The 21809-nt window shown below is 42.0% G+C and overlaps 2 protein-coding genes and 1 pseudogene across 3 annotated transcripts in view; 2 read left to right on the top strand and 1 right to left on the bottom strand.

The window, feature by feature from the left end:
- LOC311338053 (uncharacterized protein) overlaps positions 1-21809 on the top strand; it is a 156948-nt gene that overhangs the window by 101055 nt on the left and 34084 nt on the right. The gene's annotated exons all lie outside the window — the stretch shown is intronic.
- LOC311338055 (neoverrucotoxin subunit alpha-like) lies at positions 4758-13291 on the bottom strand. The gene is made up of 5 exons (XM_084488969.1): positions 13130-13291; positions 10581-10652; positions 8973-9023; positions 6625-6924; positions 4758-5699 (listed from the first exon to the last, which is right to left on the bottom strand). The coding sequence occupies exons 1-5, from the start codon at positions 13218-13220 to the stop codon at positions 5140-5142; spliced, it is 1074 nt and encodes a 357-aa protein (XP_084345095.1). The 5' UTR covers positions 13221-13291; the 3' UTR covers positions 4758-5139.
- LOC311338032 overlaps positions 19834-21809 on the top strand; it is an 11309-nt pseudogene continuing 9333 nt past the window's right edge. Inside the window, exon 1 of the transcript in view lies at positions 19834-19861. The product of the transcript in view is annotated as an uncharacterized misc_RNA (transcript). The remainder of the gene's footprint in view (positions 19862-21809) is intronic.

Below are 21809 nucleotides of genomic sequence, written 5' to 3' on the forward strand. Positions count from 1 at the left end.
CCACATCACTGGGTGTATGACTAATGTAAAAGGCTTATTAGATATTATGTATCCTGAGACCCTAATTAGGGCTATACCCCCCAGCTTCGAAGTTAATCTTACTCCTGGCTACCATTGCATCCAAGGTAATGGCATAGGTAAGACAGTGGGGTCCCTTCCTCCTGGAGTATGTAACACCACTAGAGTGATAGATCTGTTATCTAATATGACCCATGCTCGTAGTGACATATGGTGGTTCTGCGGAGGACAAATCATCAGAGGGTTCTCCCCATAAATTTCTCAAGGACATGAGCTGTAATTAAACTTGTAATGCCTATCTATATTTTACCAGATAGCGAACACGTGATGAATCTCAAAATATGGAAGAATAGAGACTTCCCAAATTTTATTCGCCAGAAACGAACACTGAAACCGGTCCCAGGAAGTTTTGATAAAAATATTTACATAGACTCCATAGGTGTGCCCCGAGGCGTCCCCGACGAACATAAAGCTCGCAATCAAGTAATAGCAGGATTTGAATCTGTTTTTGTTTGGTGGGCCACCGTTAATAAAAATGTTGATTGGATAAACTATATATATTATAACCAGCAGCGGTTTGTCAACTTTACCACCGAGGCGATTAGGGGAATATCAGAACAATTAGATGCTACCTCTCGTATGGCCTATCAAAACCGGTTAGCATTGGACATGTGGACGGCTGTGCAAGGAGGGGTGTGCCAGATGATAGGAACAGCATGTTGTACTTATATCCCCAATAACACAGCTCCAGATGGGTCAGTGTCCAGAGCGCTGGCAGGCCTACAGGCCCTCAGATTAGAGTGGGCGGAGAACTCGGGCATTACTAACCCTATCACCGGGTGGATGGAGAACATACTTGGTAAATGGATAGGTCCAATTCACTCAGTATTCATAATGGGAATAGTAGCAATAACCGTGTTAGTTGTTATCGGTTGTTGTTGCATTCCTTGCATACGAGGACTACTGAATCGGTTGATCACCACAGCAGTGAGTGCTCCAGGGTTGCCAGATGTCTTACAGGCTTATGTAGGAATCAAACCTAACCCAGAGACAATGAGTGAGCAGCAACCAGAAGGACCCGATGTGATCAGGTTAAATTATATAGAATAGTCCCCGGTCCCCTGAAGTTCAGTGCATGTATCTAAGAAAAACAATATACCTGGTTTATTTGAATGATGAAACATTGAACAAACTTAAGAGTTATGCTTACTATTACAAATGTTGTTTAGATTTAAATGTGAAATGTCCAAAACTCTACATACATAAAGCTCACTTGAGCCATTCAAACCTATGCATACTTGAAGGAAATTTAAAATGGTGTTACCTTTTATGTTCAGTAGATTTCCAATACATACTGAAAAAATTGTGTTACTTTTTGTTATGTTCAGTAGATTTCCACTACATACTGAAAAAATGGTGCTACTTTTTGTTATGTTCAGTAGATTTTCAATACATACTGAAAAAATTGTGTTACTTTTTGTTATGTTCAGTAGATTTCCAATACATACTGAAAAAATTGTGTTACTTTTTGTTATGTTCAGTAGATTTTCAATACATGTTGAAAAAATTTTGTTATTTTTTGCTATGTTCAGTAGATTTTCAATACATGCTAAAAAATTTTTTTACTTTTTGTTATGTTCAGCAGATTTTCAATACATACTGAAAAAATTGTTACTTTTTGTTATGTTCAGTAGATTTTCAATACATACTGAATTTTTTTTATTTTTTGTTATGTTCGGTAAATTTTCAATGCATACTGAAATGGTATAAATTGTGTGTTATGAAAAACAGAAGTGAATTTTAAAAAGGTTTAACTGTTTACCTATGCTGCTCAATTTTTTGTAGTGTTGATCTTCAACATATGTTGAAAGTATATGAATTTTATGTTGTTTTATGCCTAGAAGTGTTTTGACAAAATTTCCATTGATGAATACTTATGTGTCTTTATGATTATGCCTTTATGACCGTATGACATATTGATTGTATTGTGTGGTGTTGATTATGTTGATGTTGATGATTGTTCCATGGTAACCAACCCATGGGTATATGCATATTTTCTTTTTTTTTTGCTTTTTACTTTTCCTACTTTATATGGTCAGTAGTGATTATGGCTTGTAGAATGGTCATCTGAGATGACCAAGGAGGGAATTGTAACATATTTCAGCCATAATATTCTCCCATAGCCACAATACTGAGTAAACATAACATAAGCAGGCACAACCAGCTGATCATACATAGATGAAGGGGGCAGGCTTTTAAAGCCACAGAACACGCCCACCTCTACCTGCCTATTTAACTCGGACTCCGCCATTTTAGAATCAGAATCTCTTGGGCGGCGTATCGATAAGATGTAAAGCTTAGAGACGCTCCACGCGTGTTATATACGATCCCTCTCCTTTTGTTTCATAGAAGATAGACAATAGATCAATAACCTTAACCAAATAAAGTGAGTTAAAAGCGATCCTGTCTCGGTGGCCTTTCCTGGACAAAAATAACATAACAGCAGCTAGACAGTTTGTTTGGTCAGCGGATTGCCAGCATGCCTTTGAGTGTGTCAAGGCTCTAATGTGCAATGCCCCCGTGCTCGCAGGCCCAGACTTTGCGGTACCGTTTAAGTTAGAGGTAGATGCAAGCGCCCTGGGAGCTGGTGCCGTTCTGTTGCAAGAAAGTGGGGACGGAATTGATCACCCCGTTTGTTTCTTTTCTCGTAAATTTGATAAGCACCAGCTAAAGTATTCTACCATTGAGAAGGAGGCATTGGCCTTATTATTGGCTTTGCAATATTTTGAAGTTTATGTTGGCTCTAGTTCCGTTCCTGTCACTGTTTACACAGATCACAATCTAGTTTTTCTGTCACGGATGTACAATCAGAACCAGCGGCTGATGCGCTGGTCCTTGATTGTCCAGAAATACAACCTGCAAATCAAACATAAGAAAGGTACTGATAATGTATTGGCTGATGCCTTGTCTCGTGCCAATAACCATGATGTTTAATTCAAGGGTGGTTATAACAGTGTCGTTGAACTATCATTAACAAACTTGGTAAGTTTGTTCTTATGGGTGGGAGTGTTACGGCCACTGTTTGGCCACTGTTTGTTGCTGCCTTCTCTTCCCTCTGTTCTGTGCAGGTGCCAGTCATTACCCATTCATCATCCCGCCTCTACCAACCAGCTTCCACCAATCACCTCATCAGTTTCCAGCAAGGGGAGGCCTTCCACACAGATAAAAGCCAGTTGTGGCTAGGCTCTCTCTCTCTCTCTCTCTCTCTTTTTGGCCCTGTCTGGCTGGTGGCAAGGTTTTGTGACTGGATGTTTAGAGCCTTTGATTATGTATATACATATGTACACGTCGTACCTAAGATATATATATATATATATATTGTCCCCTAGTTTCCCTTCTCCCCCTGCTTGAACTAATTGTGAACACTTTTGTTAGCCCCACCATGTTTTCGTACTTTGTGGCTACCTTGTGGTCTTGGGACAGGTAAGACAGAGGCCTCTATACATTAACAACACGTAGTACTGCTCTTTGTTAAGAAACACTAGGTTAGGAGTGTTGCTACCAACTGTATTTTTGGTTTAGTTTAGTTAGGGTAGCGGACGTGTGGTCCGCGGGGTTAGCTGTTACCTTAGCTTTGTTTTGTTTGGTTAGTTTTCTTTGGCAACACTCAAGTCCCAAGGCCCGGTTGCTGTGTTGTGTTGTACTTCTGTGTTTTTGGGTTGACCTGCTCCAGTAAACCTGTGATCACCCTCCTCTGTTGTTTTGTCATTCCTTTATTGTTCACTCTCAATTGTTCATCTACACCCATAACCCAGACATTTTAACATCCGTTACCTCCCCCACTACCCCTAGACAGTGGGGTTGTAACATATATTAACAAATACAACAGAAAAATAGTCCCTAACATGTACACAATAAACACAAGGACTAAAACAATAGAAGCTGCAGACATTACAAGTCATAAACAGGTGTGCACGTATCTTTAATAACTGAACATGTTCTGCTGCCGTTTGGTTCCCAACAGAACAAAAGGAATCAATATTCAGTTTAAAGTAATTTACAACATGCAACATTATCCCACAGACCTCTTGGTTATTATGAATGAAATATAAAATCTGCTTTAAATCAGGTTCCTTTGGCACTGAGCTGCTCTGTTCACACTAACACTGAAGTAATGCATACTAGCCTTTCATGGCTCACTGTAGAACAAAAAATCTCTTAATCTCTTGTTGTTCCTAAGGTCAGTCTTAAACTGCAAAAGACCCGCCTTCTTTGCTGAAGGTCTAGTCAGACAGACACGGTCATAGCACTAGAGGAGCAAGTAAAGGACAGCTAGCTTTACCCAGACCGAGGTCCAATCTACTGAAAAATACCATCATTTACAGAACAATTTCATTATGGAATGAACTACCGAAACATACGTTCTAGCAAAAATAGCAAATACAACTTTAAAAAGTCTGCTAAAAAATCATGTGGTCCATGTGTAATGTATATACATTTTTAATGTTGTCATTTCTTTTTGTAGCCTTCATATCTTTTTTTTACTTTTTTATTTTTCAATTTTTATTTTTGTTTGACATAACGTCAAACAAGTGATTGTCTGTTGTCTATATTTTATGTTTCGGACCCCAGGAAGATCTTAAAAGTCTCTTCCTTTCATGGTTTACTATCATCAACTTTTAGGAAGCCCCATAAAAAGGAGGGGGAGACAGGGGGGGAGGAGGGGGAGACTAGGGGGAGGAGGGGGAGAGGGAGACGAGGGGGAGAGGGAGATGGGGGAGGGGGAGAGGGAGACGGGAGGGAGGAGGGGGAGAGGGAGACAAGAGAGAAAGTGAGCGAGAGGGATAGAGAGGGAGAAAAAGAGAGAGCGAGAGACTATAACTTCCACAGAGACTCTGAGGGAAAAAAAAAAAAAAGCTCCGGCCGCCCCCGGACGAAAACAACTTCCCGTGTGTGTGTGTGTGTGTGTGTGTGTGTGTGTGTGTGTGTGTGTGTGTGTGTGTGTGTGTGTGTGTGTGTGTGTGTGTGTGTGTGTGTGTGTGTGTGTGTGTGTGTGTGTGTGTGTGTGTGTGTGTGTGTGTGTGTGTGCGCGCGCGCCCTGGTCCGCCCGCTTTTTTCTTTCTACAACCGACACAGAGACACTGAGTCACCCTCCCATCGCCATACCCCAAACCCAGGGAGGAGGTCCTCCTGGGTGAAGGTGGACCTGAAGGTGTGGATGTGTGTCAGTGTGTCTGAGGACCCTGGGGCCACTCTGTAGAAGGACAGAGTGCCAGCAGGCCGGTCCAGATACACTCCTACTCTGTGAGAGCCAGCGGGGGGGAGACGCATGGCTGTCTGACTACCGTTGTACAGGGCAATGTAACCACCATCATCACCAACATCAAGGCAAATAAGACTCCAGGACTTGTTGTTCCATCCAAGCCTGCTGTCACCACCCCCTCCTCTCCTTGTGATTCCTCTGTATGTCACTCCTATAACAACACCTCCTTTCCACTCTACCTCCCAGTAACAGCGGCCAGTCAGAGCCTCTCTACACAACACCTGCTGCTGGGAGTCAAATCTCTCTGGGTGATCCGGATACGACTGGTCCTCTCCAACCACCGTCACCTTTCTGTTGTCCTCAGACAGAGAGAGTCGTCTGTTGGCTGTGTTTGGGTCCAGTGTGAGTTTACAGGCATCTGACGGGAGAACAAGACATGATTAGTTGCAGAACCCTTCTTCATTCATCATCATCATCATCATCATTATCATTATCATCATCACTAGTACTGCTCTCCTGCATTATTCTTCTTTTCAAAAAATGCTGATTCATGCTTCATCCTCTTCAACAACTTAAAACATAACTTGGTCAAAATGACCATCATTACCGTTTACCATCGTTCAAACAATTAAACAAATCTACACATTTGTATCTTCAATAATATTTGAACAGAATTTCGATATAATTTATACTTTTTTCAGAATCACAGTTTTAGTTTCATTCCGGATTCGTTTTCAGTTGGTTTCGCTCTAGCCTTCTGACTCAGCTGTTGCTCGTTGAGCAATCAGTGGACATCACAGCACTCTGGAGGAGTCTGGTTAAAGTCACTTGGTGGAGGGTAGTGTGTTCTTTGTTAGTCTCTCTCTCTCCCTCATGGACTACAACAATGGACTACAATAGTGGACTACAATAATGGACGTTAGCGCTGGTGTTAGCGTTGACGTTAGCGGTGACGCTAGCGTTGACGTTAGCGTTAGTGATTAAGTTAGCATTGGCGTTAGCATTAGTGCTGCAGTTAGCGTTGCCGTAAGCGCTGCAGTTAGCATTAATGTTAGCTCTGAAGTTAGCATTGATGTTAGCATTAGCGCTGCAGTTAGCGTTAGCGCTGAAGTTAGCATTGAAGTTAGCGTTAGCGCTGCAGTTAGCGCTGCAGTTAGAATTTTGTCATATATATGACAAAATGATATATATATACAAATATATATCATTTTGTATATGTATATATATATATACACATATATACACATACATTTATGAATATATATATATATATATATACACACACCTCAACAACGTTATAAATACATCAACAACAAACATCTCTCCTTGGATCCAGATCTTACCAAAGACAAGCAGCTCAGTGGTGTGATTGGCCGTGCCAGCGCTGTTGCTCGCCATGCAGAAGACCGTGTTCACGCCAGGCCTCAACCCTCTGACGAAGAGGAACCCCCTCTCCACCCAGGCCTTCGATTGGTTATCTGTGCCGTTCCTCTCCAGGGGCCTGCCGTTGTGGAGCCACTCGATGGTGGGCTCCGGCGTGCCGCTGGCATTGCAGGTGAAGTGGGCCGTTTGGCCCACGAGCAACCCCTGGGTAGAGGAGTGGAACTCGATGCTAGGGGCCTCCTCCTCCTCCGTAGGCCTCACTGAACCAGAAGAAACCAGGAGGAGAGGAGTGAACGTTTACAACACGTATCTAGAGATGCATCATCAAACACTCCCTTCACTCTCTCCTAATACCTGTCCACTAGAGGGCGACCCAGAAGATTCTGACCCAGTTTTCTCACCTGCCTTTTCATGACACTCCAGCTCAGAGATAAATGAGTCGGGGGCGAGCTTGTGGAGGAGCAGGGCAGGCGATTGCCATAAGCGACGTAGGCGGTCGCCTAGGGCGGCAAATGTTTCGGGGGCGCCCTCTAGTGGTGCCCTTAATTAATTTAATTGAATTAAACAAGCGAAATAAAACATGATTATTAAACATGATCATCCTAGGTCGCCCACTCCTAGGTCAGCCACTTATCAGTTTACTTTGTGTGTGTGTGTGTGTGTGTGGGGGGGGGGGGGGGGGGCAAGTTAGGCTGCATAATCGTCAAGCTTGACATACATAATATTGATTCTCAAAATGAAGAGCTCTAAACCCTCTGGTGCGCAGGGATGAAAACGCAAAAAAGAAGAAAAGAAAGCCCAGTATAGAGGTAATTGACCTCAGCCATTATAGTGTCAAACTAAATAGTATTGTGCATCACCTAATATTGCTGCAACTCAGCTATCACTAACTAGCGACTGTTAACCTACTTTGCTAGCTTGCTACGTATTACTAGCTAACATAACTTCACTGATAACCTACATGAATGTAAATGTCAAATTAACAGTGTTTTTTTAATTGGCCAGATGAACTCAATATTTGCAGAGCCCAGCAACTGCAGGAGAAAGGACACCTGATCCTTCATGTTCACCTCTCTCTGAACTTGTTAGTAAGTAGTACTTTTGTTGTTTGTTGTTTTTTTCCATTAGGAAGTCTAGACGAGTCTAATTCTCTGAATTGAAATGCCAGATACAACTGTTCAACTATAATTTGAGATAGGCAAAGAACTTCTCTCTTTTAATTTTGTAGTGGTACATACAGTATCCATAATAGCACTTTTGTTTGTAGTTTGAGTGTATAGGTAATCCAGTTCATGGGTCATAAACTGGCACATATAAAAGTGCCCTGCAGTGTGCTTAAGAGCTTTTGCACAGTTTATGGAGTTCATCCATTGTCATAATTTGTTAAATATCCTTGAACATTCTTTGTAGCAGTTAATTTCATGTAAAATATTATTGAGCATCTTTAATTTATGTATGGAGGTTGTTTATGTATGTTTATGTGTTTATGTATGTATATAAGTTATTTAAAATAATTTAAAAGAAAATGTTCTAAAACTTTTCTGTTGTTTGTTGTCCATGCATCACATTGTTTAATTGCAACGTAGTATAGTAGAGCTATAAGTAGGTGAAAAAGCTGCTAAGCAAATTAAAGATAAATCAGTTAATATGTGTCTTCAGTGATGTTTATTATAGTAATGTCAATTAGGGCTACCAAAGGGCTAGAACCGGCCCTGTGGAGGAGAACGCAAAACCTTTACCAGCTCAAATTGAAACTGCAAAAAGTGCAAGCAAATGCAGAAAAATAAGCTACGTAGGTGCTAGAGATGCGCAGACAAAGTAAGAGTATATTGTTTTATATTTTAAACTGTGTTTAATATATGCAGGTGATTTGCAGTTAATTAAAATGAACTTCTTACTATCAGCTATTTCTTGTATTCCATCCTAATTATCTCTGACAAGTTTTGTGTGAAGACCACGATCAAAATCGGTCCATCTTTGCCTTACGTTGAACTGTAACCCTCACTTAATTGAGCGCATAACAAAGACAAGCTCCTCTTGCTCTACTGCTCCCCCTGCTGGAGGAGGAAACTAACAATACCTGCAGTACCACCGTGCTGCCAGAAGGGGGACATCCTTTATTTATTTATTTAGGTTAGTAGTTCAACACTGTCTATGCTCTGTTAGCCTGATAACACAAAAAAATATATTATTAGTAAGGAGGGATGTTCAAACATAAATCACAAAAGCCGAGAGTATTTTTGAATGAAATTACATGATTGAATAACATAACTATGTTATTTCTATAAAACTTCTATAAAACCCTCACCGAGTTCATCCATTATGTGCTCTCTCCCCTCCGTCCAAGGTGTCGCTGAGTCTAGGACAGGACAGAAGAGAACAGAAGAAATTAGCTCCAAAACAGAATGACATCATCTCTAAACATGACAGGACCCACAGCCAATCAAACACAAAGTCCATCCCCCCTGAAAGAAAACATGAATTTACAATTAATATTCATACTAATTATTATCATTATCATTTTATTATAATAATAAAGTATTATTGTTTTTATTATTATTATTGTAACTATTATTATTATTAGGTGCCAAGCACAAAGTGCGAGGCAACCTATTGTAATCATTAGTTTTATTATTATTATTCAGACACATTTGACTTACACAGCCTAAACCGCTCGCACACTTTTTATGAAATTTACTGCAACTGTAGAGGTTGACCCAAGATTAACAGACAGCAAATATTACACTGATTGGCCCAAAGGTGGCGCTATACCAACTGTCCAAAAATGCAAACTTTGCACAAGCATATCTCGTAACCAGTTTGACCTACACTTATGAAACTTACGTTCACACATGCATATCCTCATGCTGAACAAATATGCCTCAAGAACCTATGACTTCCGCTTTCCAGATTTGCCGCCATTTTGAATTTAGTTAAAAACAGTAAATTGCCTAAGGATCCCAGGTTTAGGTCCTTTAGCCCATATCATCTATGGACCATTATCTTCAATCTGACATAAAGATTAGTCTGTACAATAATGTTTAAAGCACCCATGACCCATTGACTTCTAAAAGGGGCGTAGTTTAAACCGCAAAATTAGTTAATTGCTCATATCAACATCAAGTTGGACTCCTATGATGTTGACTCCAATACAAAAGTTGTTCAGAATCAAATTCTGAACAGGATAAAGTCGACATATTTTCAAATAGGGCGTGGCATCGAAATGGGCGTGGCCTGTCACTAAAATCGCCACAGTTCATAGACACAATGTTTGATTTGAGCGGGACCGACTTAGTGGTTGTTGGGGCCTAAAGTTCCAACTTCTCAAGTAAAATGAAGTCGATTGACAAAACAACATGGCCGCCACAGGCTCAAAATCATCAAATTTTAACAAACTTCCGCTCTGCGGAGACCGTAATAGTTATGAATATGAAATTCACAGGACACGTGTCGGATCTGCTTCAAGATTGGTCAGTACAGTCAAGAAATGGTGCTGAATGAACGCTGTACAATTTGTGACTGTACGTTGAAGGGAGTGTCCGTGGCGTGACTTCAAAGTTGGCCATTTTGGGTTAGGTTATAGGTTAGGTTAGGTTATACTTAATGGTTAGGGTTAGGTTTATGGTCTGCCTCACGGTCTTAATGGTTATGGTTAGGTTATGGTTAGGGTTAGTCTATGGTCTTAATGGTTAGGGTTATGTTTGATGGTTTATTGGTTGATAGGGTTAGGGTTGTTTTGATGCTTTATTGGTCGGCTTATGCTTGGCACCTTAAATGCTGCTCGCAGCTTTAATTATTATTATTATTATTATTATTATTATTATTATTATTATTATTATTATAATAGAAATAATATTTATATTTTTACTTCTATTATTATTTTAATTGTATTCAGGATGATATGATTTAGACTCACTGAACGGCAGGGCGATTAGGAGAATACTCATCAGTCCGAAGATCAGAAAGACAATGTTGCAGGACTTCAGAGCTGTTCAGGAATAGGACACACACACACACACACACACGGATATATATTCATACTTTGCGGCTATAATTCACAGTCCAGACACTCTCCCTACGGACTGCAGAATCCCTTGTCTTGAAGAAACATCTGAAGACCTCTACTGAGAACACCTCAGTAAGTGATGACTGGTACTGTGGCTCTCGTGTTGAATTAAGAACACAGTTTTCAGAGTTTCAGAGTTTTCAGACCATTTCCCGAAAGCATCGTTACGTAACGACATCGTTAAAACCCTCGTAGCTAACGACGGCTACAGGGGTAGTCGTAGAGCACTAAGATGCATCATTTCTATAGCCTCAGTGGAGTCACCAGCTGGGCATTCCGTGTATTGGATGTGTTTTATTAAAACACGTCATCCAATACCACTGAATGTCCAGCTGGCGCAATTTCGCAATACCACAAAAACAGTGGTTCCCGCATATATATTACTCGTAGACTACTGTTAGATTTAAACAGCAAAAACAGATTTAAACAGAGACATGTTAGAAGTCAACAAAAATAAAATTTATTGCAGCAATTTAAAATTCCAAAAATAAATGTACCGATCAAACGCCACGTTACAAGGCAACCCTATCACAAGGCATATAATAAAATCAAATGATTCCATTGCTCGTGTGGGAGGTCGCTTGTGAGCTGCACTTGCTGTCTCCCTCTGATTTTAATTCAACAATCATGGTTAAAATGTCCTCCTATTGATCAATGACAGAAGACATACTGTACATGAATCATGCTGAGACCAGCGGGTGTCTGAGAATTTCTGCAGGCGTTTTTTGTTGCGATTGTTTGCCATAAAGCACTGTAGGCACGTCGGTGAGGCTGTGATGAAGTTCACTATTTATTGGACCGTGTCTAGACAGTTCTGAACATCCCAGACCTTAGTGGAGTGCACAATCGCCAAGTTGAGAGCGTGGTTTCTGCAGTGAACGTAGACTGCTGCGGGAAACTGTGCTGCGATGAGTGCCTTTCCCGCTTACATTGCCCGCACCATCATACCCCTGCCCAACAATATGGGCAGGAATCTATCTAGACCAGCAACAGCAATAGCCGTGTCAATGCCTCTGCTTTGAATGGTAATGAATGAATGGAACATTGCATTTTTAATGTTGACACCAAAGTTTCTAGAGTGTGCAGCGCGCCATTCATTGAATGAATGAATGAAACCTTCTGCGGAAAGTCTGCCCTCTTTGCGGCGCAAAGCATGTTTCAGAAATCAGCACATTTAAATAAATGCTATAGTTGTCACACAGACACATGCTATTTTAAATTTTTGTAATATGGAATTATTTCAGGGGAGAAAATGCCGTGAAACAATGTATGCACGGTGCGTTTGGGATTAGGACTGATATAGCATATGTCGGCCTAGACCTAATCAATTGTGTTTTAATATTTGTAGCATTCATATTAGTCTATTCTTTTTGTAGGCTACTCTGCTGTTGGCCTTGATGGGGAGATATTTTTTTGCTGCCACAAAATATAGTTTAATCCAACAACATTCCTGCGTCTCCCCCTCCTACCGAGCCCATTTCAGCACCGTGTCAGTGGACAGCTACAATCCTACGACGTCGTAAGAGCAGAGCACGGGCGTTCATGTTAAGACATGTTTCGGGAAATGCTCAGAAAAAAGTTATGATGCATCGTAAGATCCATCGTAAGAATGATTGTACAAGCGTGGATCCATCGTTATTGGGAAACGGGGCCCTGGTCTCTTGCATGCTTGTTATTATTCCCTGATTATTTACATATAAGCAGGGTGCACATAACTTTTTTAGTGAGTTACTCATTTGAGTATCAGGAAATGGTGTTTGGTATGCACTGGTATGCAGTTGTTGACGGGGGGGGGGCGGGGGTGGAGAGTGTTTGGTTGCAGTCGGGCAGGATTGTTGACGGGGGGGGGGTGGGGAGAGTGTTTGTTTGCGGTCGGGCAGGATTGTTGACGGGGGGGTGGAGAGTGTTTGGTTGCGGTCGGGCAGGATTGTTGACGGGGGGGGGGGGTGGGGGTCCGGTCCGTCACTGCCACGGAGCGATAGGATGTCTCACGGTAACGGACGTTGCGATCAGCTGATTTTGTGCAGTTCTCCAGTGTGTGCGTGGTGCACAGCGCACACAGCGCTCCGGCTCTGTTTGCCTTTTTTCTTTGCAGGTGGGGAAACGCAGAAGTAGTACAAGATTCACATGTAGTTTTGTTTTGATGACCTGATGGTGTGTTACGCAAAAGCGCTGTAGTGGCACAAGTGACGTTACGCATCGCTGATTATGGGCGTGCATGCGTACTTGCGTACCAGTTATGTGCACCCCTGCATATAAGCACACATAACTATGTGTGCTTATGTGTTACAGTAACACATTCGTACACAGACAGTAGTACAGCAATACATAAACATAATACATGAAAATATTTATTTTACTGGTTTATTTATTTTAAATGCTCAAAAAAGGGCACCTACCAAATCTTCTCTGGCTGGTCTCCCTCTGGTCCAAAGACGTGTCCTCAGGTTCCTCAGAGAGTCCAGGGTCTGTTTCAGAGATGGTGTCCATGGTTCCTCTCTGACAGCTTCCACTGCTTCTGCTCTCAGGATTCAGCTCCGCTATTTCAGCTGGAAAGACCATGTCACGTGTTTTAAATCTGACCAATCATCAGCTTGCAATCTGTACCATCAGTGTCAGGAAATGTTTTTCTTCTAATCTTATCAGTTGCCATCATTTCACAAACAGACTCCAGGACGCAAACACAAACACACCACATTATTTTTCATATCATCTGAAGATACAACATATATATCGTAAAAAGATATAACAGAATTTATATAAAGATACAACATAAATCATATAAAGATACAACATATATTATATATAGATACAACAACATGTATCACAAAGATAAACATACAGAGGTAGAATACAGCAGGTAACATAGTGGACATGTCTAGTAGTGGTCAAGCAGTACTATAGAAGGTAGTGGACATGTCTTGGAGTGGTCAAGCTGTACTAGAAGGTAGTGGACATATCTAGGAGTGGTCAAGCTGTATACTAGAAGGTACTGTATTGGACACGTAATGGTGATGAAAATGAAGTGGAGATGGTCCTTGTCTTTCCAAAACTCCATCATCCTCAAAAGTTTGTTTATTTAGTTAAACACATACACACACACACAAGCTGAATGTCAGGAGATTATCTTGTCTTGCATGCACTTTAGACTTAATACAAGGCTTTAATTATTTATACAAGGCTTTATTGATTCAGGTTTTACTTGCCTGAATAAATGCGTTGCTTAAAAGGAACTAATATGTGCTTTGTGAAAATATTCTAATTTGTTTTGTTTTATGTTTATAGCATGTTTTTACAGCAACATGTAGGTTATTGGATGTAGTTTGTTGCTGTAATCCTATTAACAGCATTTATTTGTTCATCTAGTTTAGCTGCCAACTCTAGTTGCCAGCTAATATGTGAAATAGATAAACTAATAAATGCTGTTGTAGCGTGGCACAGAATGAAAACCCACAGGCTCAGTCTGGTGCTACACATTTATTGTGGGGTTTCTGCAACATGCAAGAAAATGGACTCAGTCAACAATAACTACACCGCATTCTGATTGTAGTGTAACCGGGAATTCCATAGTCTGACACACTAAAAATAATAACAAAATAACATCATGTATAAAAATAAAGTATTAGACCATTTTCTCAATAAACATTCATAAACAGCCATAACAAGTAATCAAAATCATAACATGAGCAGCGGGCTCCCTCGTTAAGTCTCACCGCCAAGGCACCTGTCACGTGCCCGTACGACTACCCCCACATGGTGGCCGCAACACCACATTAGCTGCTAACAAGGCTAAACAAGACGGTGATGCGGTGAGCCGCTCATAAACACCTTATAACTTAACAGAGTTATCAACATACAGTGCAAACATTATCTTTATTCCCCGTTCTAACCCAATATCACCAGCTTACCTGCAACATGCAAGAAAATGGACTCAGTCAACAATGACTACACCGCATTCTGATTGTAGTGTAACCAGGAATCCCATAGTCTGACGTACTCATGCGAGACCTTTTACCCTGTGACCTTCCAGCAACCATGCTGCTACTCCCGCACACCTGCCACCTGCTGGCGAACTAATGGCAACACACCCTCAAGACCACCAACACTGTAATGCACTCAAACCAAAACAATAACTCAACGCTTGGAAAACGCATACACTCCCTCTACATTAAATTAAAGAAATACTCCGCCATAAGAGTCAGACCCATTGTGCCACACTGTCAATTACATCACACCAATATGTATTGGTGATAATATCGTCTGGCTATTTAGTTAGTTTAGTTTGAAAGGTGTTGTTCTTTGTCTCCAGAAAGAGAGAAGTAACTCCATGTCATGTGACTTTGGTTTGGGTTTAAAGCTTTTGTTTCCTGAGAAAACCGTGCCTCGCACACACACACACACACACACACACACACACACACACTGATTGTCTAAGTATAAGTGATTGTCATTATGCCCATGCATGTCACATCTTTATGTTACCCCATATGTGGGGTATAGGGATTTTTTAAATTTGATTATACATGGCTCATCTCATAAGCACATAGTATATTATGTCTGTTTTAAATCAGTTAAAATAGTAAGTTGATTTTCATCACAGAGTACCTCACGGCTCTACATTTGATATCATTGTAATGTTTAAGGTGTAGATTCTTGCCACCTACTAACCCTCATTGAAATCGGTGAGTGAATAAGGTGAATAAATGCGCACGCGCACGCACACACTGTGGCAACCCGGTCCACAAGAGTCAGAGTTCTCACGGCAAGTACCACGCAGAGGTTCCAAATAAAGCTGTGGTCGGCGTTTATTCACAGGTAAGACAGTGAACAGGAAATACATAAACTGTACTATGGCCTCCGAGTACAGTCGTACCTGCGTCCCCCTGGGTTGAGTTCTCTGTCTCCTTTTAAGATGTCTGCCCGGTCTTTTCCTCCCTCCGGCCAGGTGTTCCCCATCGGGTTGATTGCGTTGAGTGAAGATGTGCTCTCTGCTGCCGGCAAGTGGATGGCGGCGGTACATGCCGTCCACCACTAGCCCACGGTTCCCCCTGGTGGGGAGTGGGTTGCCACAACACACCCACACACACATGATTTTAGGGCCTCTAAAATCATTGGCTGTAGTCTGCCTACCATAGCAGAATTTCCAGGAAAGCTGGAAACATCATCTCTGACCCCTCTCATCCAGCACACCACTTATTCACACTCTTACCATCAAGGAAGAGGTACAAATGCATCACAAGTAGAACATCACGCTTTAGGGGTAGTACCTATCTACAAGCTATACGCCACCTGAACATGCACTAAGCACTTTATGGTCTACCTCACTTTGCACTTTTTGCACTAATGTACTTTACTGCTGCAATTCTCTGTGAACCATGCATTGTGTGTTTTTTATGTGCGTTAAGTGTTGTACTCCTTGTTATTTATGTGCCATTTTTGGCTTTTTGTCTTGTTATGTTGTGTTGTTATTGTTGCTGTGTGATACATGTGAGCATACCAAAACACATTCCTATCAACTGTATTTTTTTATATTGTTGAAATGGCTATAATAAACTTGAACTTGAACACACACACACACACACGAGATTCTGAAGATGACAAAGGAAGTGGCTCCTACAGTCAGAGATATTAGTTATTCATTAACTCATCTTATAACTGGGCTTAATAGTCAGTGATATTAGTTAATCATTTACTTTAGGTTATCTTATAACTGGGTCAAATGGTTATTCATTAACTTGCTGTTATGGGGTCGTTGAACAGCTAAGGCCTTTTGTAAAGACTGGAACCACAAAGAGGAGACATAATGTGAATAACAAAGAGGGAAGGATTTGACAGATTGAGACACTGTTGTGTGGTAATATCCTCCCTCCACACACTGATGAAGAGGTGAATGGAGACTCCACTGTTGTTGTGACGTGTTGGAGGAAACGTCTCCAGAGGTCAGAGCTTATTGTCCCCCAAGCCACCAGTGAGTTGAGGAAGAGCCAGCGGGAGGGACTGAAGACTGGGCCCCCGTCAGGGGGCAAGACCCCTTAGAGACCTGCTGGGACTGAAGACTGGGCCCACGTCAGGGGGCAGGACCCCTTAGAGACCTGGGACTAAAGACTGGGCCCACGTCAGGGGGCAGGACCCCTTAGAGCAGTTGTTCCAAACCTTTTTTCCTTGAAGACCCCCTGCATAGTACATAGTACAACTGTACTATGTAACTAGTACAACAAAGTACAACTTAGTAATAAGTCAGCAAAATGCTAACTTCCTGACTGTGGGAAACACACAAGTAAACGTGTGGCTGAGGGGGGCGCTCTAGGATGATCATGTTTAATAAACATGTTTTATTTTGCTTGTTGTTCTACTTCTATGATTAGTGGGAATTTAGTTGTGCTCTTGTTTTGTCCTGGGGTGCGTTTCCCAAAACAGTCAGGAAGTTAGCATTTTGCCAACATATTACTAAGCCCAGTTGTACGATGCAGCAGCTGAAGTACGAGTGTTTCCCAAAAATCTCGAGTTAACATAGCAATACATAGCTGAGCTCTTTGTTGAATAGCTGCGTACTTATCAGCTAATACACAGTGAACAGATGTTTATCATCAGCTAATACATAGTGAACAGATGTTTATCATCAGCTAATACATAGTGAACAGATGTTTATCATCAGCTAATATACAGTGAACAGATGTTTATCATCAGCTAATACACAGTGAACAGATGTTTATCATCAGCTAATACATAGTGAACAGATGTTTATCATCAGCTAATACATAGTGAACAGATGTTTATCATCAGCTAATACACAGTGAACAGATGTTTATCATCAGCTAATACACAGTGAACAGATGTTTATCATCAGCTAATACACAGTGAACAGATTTTTTCTGAAGGCCGAGTTCAGAGTTGCTCTGAGGCATTCAATCATTCACCGGTGGAAGCCTCACAAACTTTGAAATTTAGACTACATGTAGAGAGATGTTTGTCCGTCTGGTCTCAGCAGCCTCCCCCAGAGTCAGTCTGATTGGACGCTGGGGCTGGGTGAGGCTACACACCTGTTGCTCATTGACCAATCAGTGGTCAGCAGGTTAATTTCACCCGGTGCAGACAAGACTATTGATATATTATGTATTAAATAATGCTCCTATCCCGTTATTTTTAACGCAGATGAATAATTAACTGCGAGTGTGTAACCCACACCAGAGATTCATCACTCAGTGCATTTACATGACACTCAAGAAAGTCGACTTATTGGCTTAGTCCAACTATGATTGGATTACTAAGATGCATGCATACACCTTAGTCGAGCTATACTCGAATCGAATTGGGTTACTCATAGTCAAATTCAGACCCCTGAATTCGGGCATGTAGCCAATTGAATTGGATTATGCGTTGATTTGCGTTCTGCACATGCTCGAGATCTTTTCCCGGGGCCGTGAGCCGGAAGTAGAAGGAGACGATAGTCTTGTTGTTGTCGTCGCCGTCGGATAAGGGATAACGAGAAACAGCGATTTATTTTAAAAGGTGGCGCAGAAGATGGAGGAAGCTGGTGAATGTAGTTACCCCCTATAAGAATTGTGTCCCGGCCGTGGGAGCGCGCATGGCATGCATTCATTAAAGGTGGAAGCACACGGACACTACGCTTCCATTTCACCCAAGGCTGATTTTCTGTTTTTCGAGGTTGTAAAGTAGTAACTTCGGGCACATCTGTCAAAATAAAAAAAAATTTCTCCCGACGTGTTTAAGATCTTTATTCATTCATTGCGCCGCGGCGGGGAATGTATACGGACAGGCGGCGGAGGGGCTGCTCCGGTGGGAGAAAGATGTTTTCAGTAGAGAGCTGTCAACTAACTTTGGGTCGGCGATTTAAAAAGCTGGCGCAGAAGATGGAGGAAGCCGGTGTCGTGCCAATGTAGTTACCCCCTATAAGGAGTATCATCATCAACGTGCATTCAGTACACACTACGCTTCGATTTAACCCAAGGCTGAATTAAAAGTCCATGTTTTTCTAAATGTTGCTCATCAACAAGGTTGTAAAATAACAATCTTTATTCATTGCGCCGCGGCCGAACTGACGGGGGTATTCTCTGATATTATGAATCTTACAGACTGCACCGGGTTCTCCGACTCTCTGGTACTTCCACAACAAAGACTCCTAGTCGGGTTTATCTCGCCCATGGGGAAAAGGAATTGGGGGAAATTAACTTCGGCTTTGACTCTCTGAAGTCCAGATTGAAACGCGACATGGAGGAGAAAGCAATGTTTCAGCAGACAGCTGTCAGTTCACTTTAGGTTCATATAATTTCTCCGACGCTCCATTGTTCCGACCTCTCGGTCGTATGTGGACTGCTCCGCCGGCAGAGCAGCCGGAGGAGTTGGCATACGACCGAGAGGAACAATGGAGCGTTGGAGAAATGATATAGACCCGAAGTGAACTGACAGCTGTCTGCTGAAACATCGCTTTCTCGAATGAGTTTGTTGTTGCTGGTGACGTAAAGAGGTCAACCGGTGGCTCTATTACCACTAGTTGAAATGGGCACAGCGCCAACTATCGTACCGGGGCAATGAATCGATTTACTCACCGCCATGTATACGCGGACAATTGCAGTTGTCCAATTGAGGAGCATAATCGAGCTATGGCTTTAATCGAATTAAGCTGTGCAAGTAAACGTACTGACTGTGTGTATTCAGAATGATTTTCTAACCGCAGACACTTTTGTGCGTTGGTTGTGTGTATATGAACACACAAATTACTCAGACGCACAAACCAATTCACCTAATTATACACACACTGATGGGCAAAATAGCCTAACGAGCACACCACATGACATGTACATTACGAATATAGTTAACTCTTGTTCTAAACTAACGAACATATCACATGTACATTACGAATATAGTCAGCTATTTTTTCAGGTCAAGGCCTGAGCCGGAGGCCGCATGTCCCAACTAGGGGAGATGCTGGAGACTCAGACAATGCACCACACCTTCGCAAGAACAGGAGTCAGTCTGCTGATAATATTCGGCCACAACTGATGGGCAAAAACAAACACATCACATCTATGGTATGCCTTTTTAACTTTTCTCCCCGAAAGGTCAAATCAACCCAGAACGTAGTATGCCTTTCAACTTCTATGTCATGGCCCGTAAGATCAAGTCAACCCAGAATACGGTCAGAAATCCCACCGTTAGACCACAGTAATTAACACATGGCCTAACCACAGCCCAGGGCGCCTCCCGCCTTTCTCAAGGTTAGGGAGCTGAACAGGGAGCTGGACCCAGGTAACCCCCACGCCAGCACTGAAAACATAAAAAACACACACACAGAGAACCATCATGCTCTTCTGAAGCAGAACTTCCACAGAGGCGAAGCTCCAGACGACCTCAGTGCTGTTAGGGACTTAGAAAATATTCAATCTCTCACGCTTTATGAATCTGTATCACCTTTGCTACTTTACTCAATAAATCCAAGGCCCTCATGCTTACAGACTTTATTACCTCTCCGTCTCATTTTATCTGGTCAAGTAACTAGACAGACTGTTTTTCCCAACAACACACATGCAGACACACACACACACACACACACACACACACACATGCACACAAACGTACTTGCATAGACAGATACTCACAAACCCAACCACACACACAAAAACAGACACACACACACACATGCATCCACAAATGTATACACACACAAACCCAACCACCGACATACACACACACACACACACACCATGTGGACACACACAAATGTTCTTACATAGACAGTTACTCGTAAAAGCCCAGCTACCTACACACAGATACACACACATACATACACAATGTAAAAACACACACACACACCCACATACACACTCACAAACCCAGGCACCGACATATACAAACACACACAGACACAAGCAGACACGCATACACAAATATACTGACATAGACACACACTCACAAGCCCAGCAACACACACACATACACACACACACACATGTGCACAAACCCAGCCACTTACACACAGACACACACACAAACAAACACGTACTTACATAGACACACATGTACTTACATAGACACACACACACACACACACACATATGTTCTTACATAGACGCACACACACACACACACACACGTCATCATTCTATTCCGCTTCACATTAAACCAACGCAAAGGGAAGCAACTTACAAACAACACAACACAACACAACAACACAGCACAAGCACCTTACAGAGAAGCGGTCTCTCCTGCTCTTCTCTCTCTCTCCCGGCCCCCTCACTCTACCTGACTGAACAACACTTCAGCCGTCTGGCTGTGTTCCCGTCGCCATGGCAGCCAGGATCAGAGTCCTCATCGTCGCCGCTCCGGTTCACCTGTTTGTACTGACTCACCGGTTTCTCCGTAGCGTTAGCCTCATAGCTAGCCACTAGCGGTTAGCCTCATAGCTTTCCGTTAGCTGTTAGCCTCATAGCTAGCCATTAGCTTCAAAGCTATTAGTTAGTCTCATAGCTTTCCGTTAGCCGTTAGCCTCATAGCAATCCATTAGTCTCATAGCTATCAGTTAGCCTCATAGCTATCCGTTAGCCTCATAGCTATCTGTTAGCCTCATAGCTTGCTGTTACCCGTTAGCCTAATAGCTATCTGTTAGCCTCATAGCTTGCCTTTAGCCTCAAAGTTAGCTGTTAGCCTCATAGCCAGCCGTTAGCCTCATAGCCATCCATTAGCCTTATAGCTATCAGTTAGCCTCATAGCTATCTGTTAGCCTCATAGCTTGCCGTTAGCCTCATAGTTAGCTGTTAGCCTTATAGCTAGCTGTTAGCATCATAGATAGCCGTTAGCCTCCTAACTAGCCAATGGCCGTTAGCTTCAAAGTTAGCTGTTGGCCGTTAACCTCATAGCCCAGCCATTAGCCTCATATTTAGCTGTTAGCATCATAGCTAGACTTTAGCCTCATGGTGATTTTACACCAATGAGGACATATTTATGAATCAAGACATTGATTTTAGCTACATTATTTCAAATGATAGTGTCCCTTTAAAATGAAAAATGTTGGATTTACCTTAAAGTGTCTTGTTTGTTTTCATTGGTTGGTCAGTGTTCATG

Source organism: Micromesistius poutassou (assembly GCF_964030765.1).
Source record: "Micromesistius poutassou genome assembly, contig: SUPER_1_unloc_1, whole genome shotgun sequence".
NCBI lineage: Eukaryota > Metazoa > Chordata > Actinopteri > Gadiformes > Gadidae > Micromesistius > Micromesistius poutassou.

Excerpts from the sequence above, each read along its gene's own strand:
- LOC311338055 (XM_084488969.1), bottom strand. The coding sequence starts at position 13,220 with ATGGACACCATCTCTGAAACAGACCCTGGACTCTCTGAGGAACCTGAG. Across the intron at positions 10,653-13,129 it reads GACCAGCCAGAGAAGATTTG|CTCTGAAGTCCTGCAACATT; the intron begins GTAGGTGCCCTT and ends ATTCCTGAACAG. Across the intron at positions 6,925-8,972 it reads GCACATAATGGATGAACTCG|TGAGGCCTACGGAGGAGGAG; the intron begins GTGAGGGTTTTA and ends CTTCTGGTTCAG.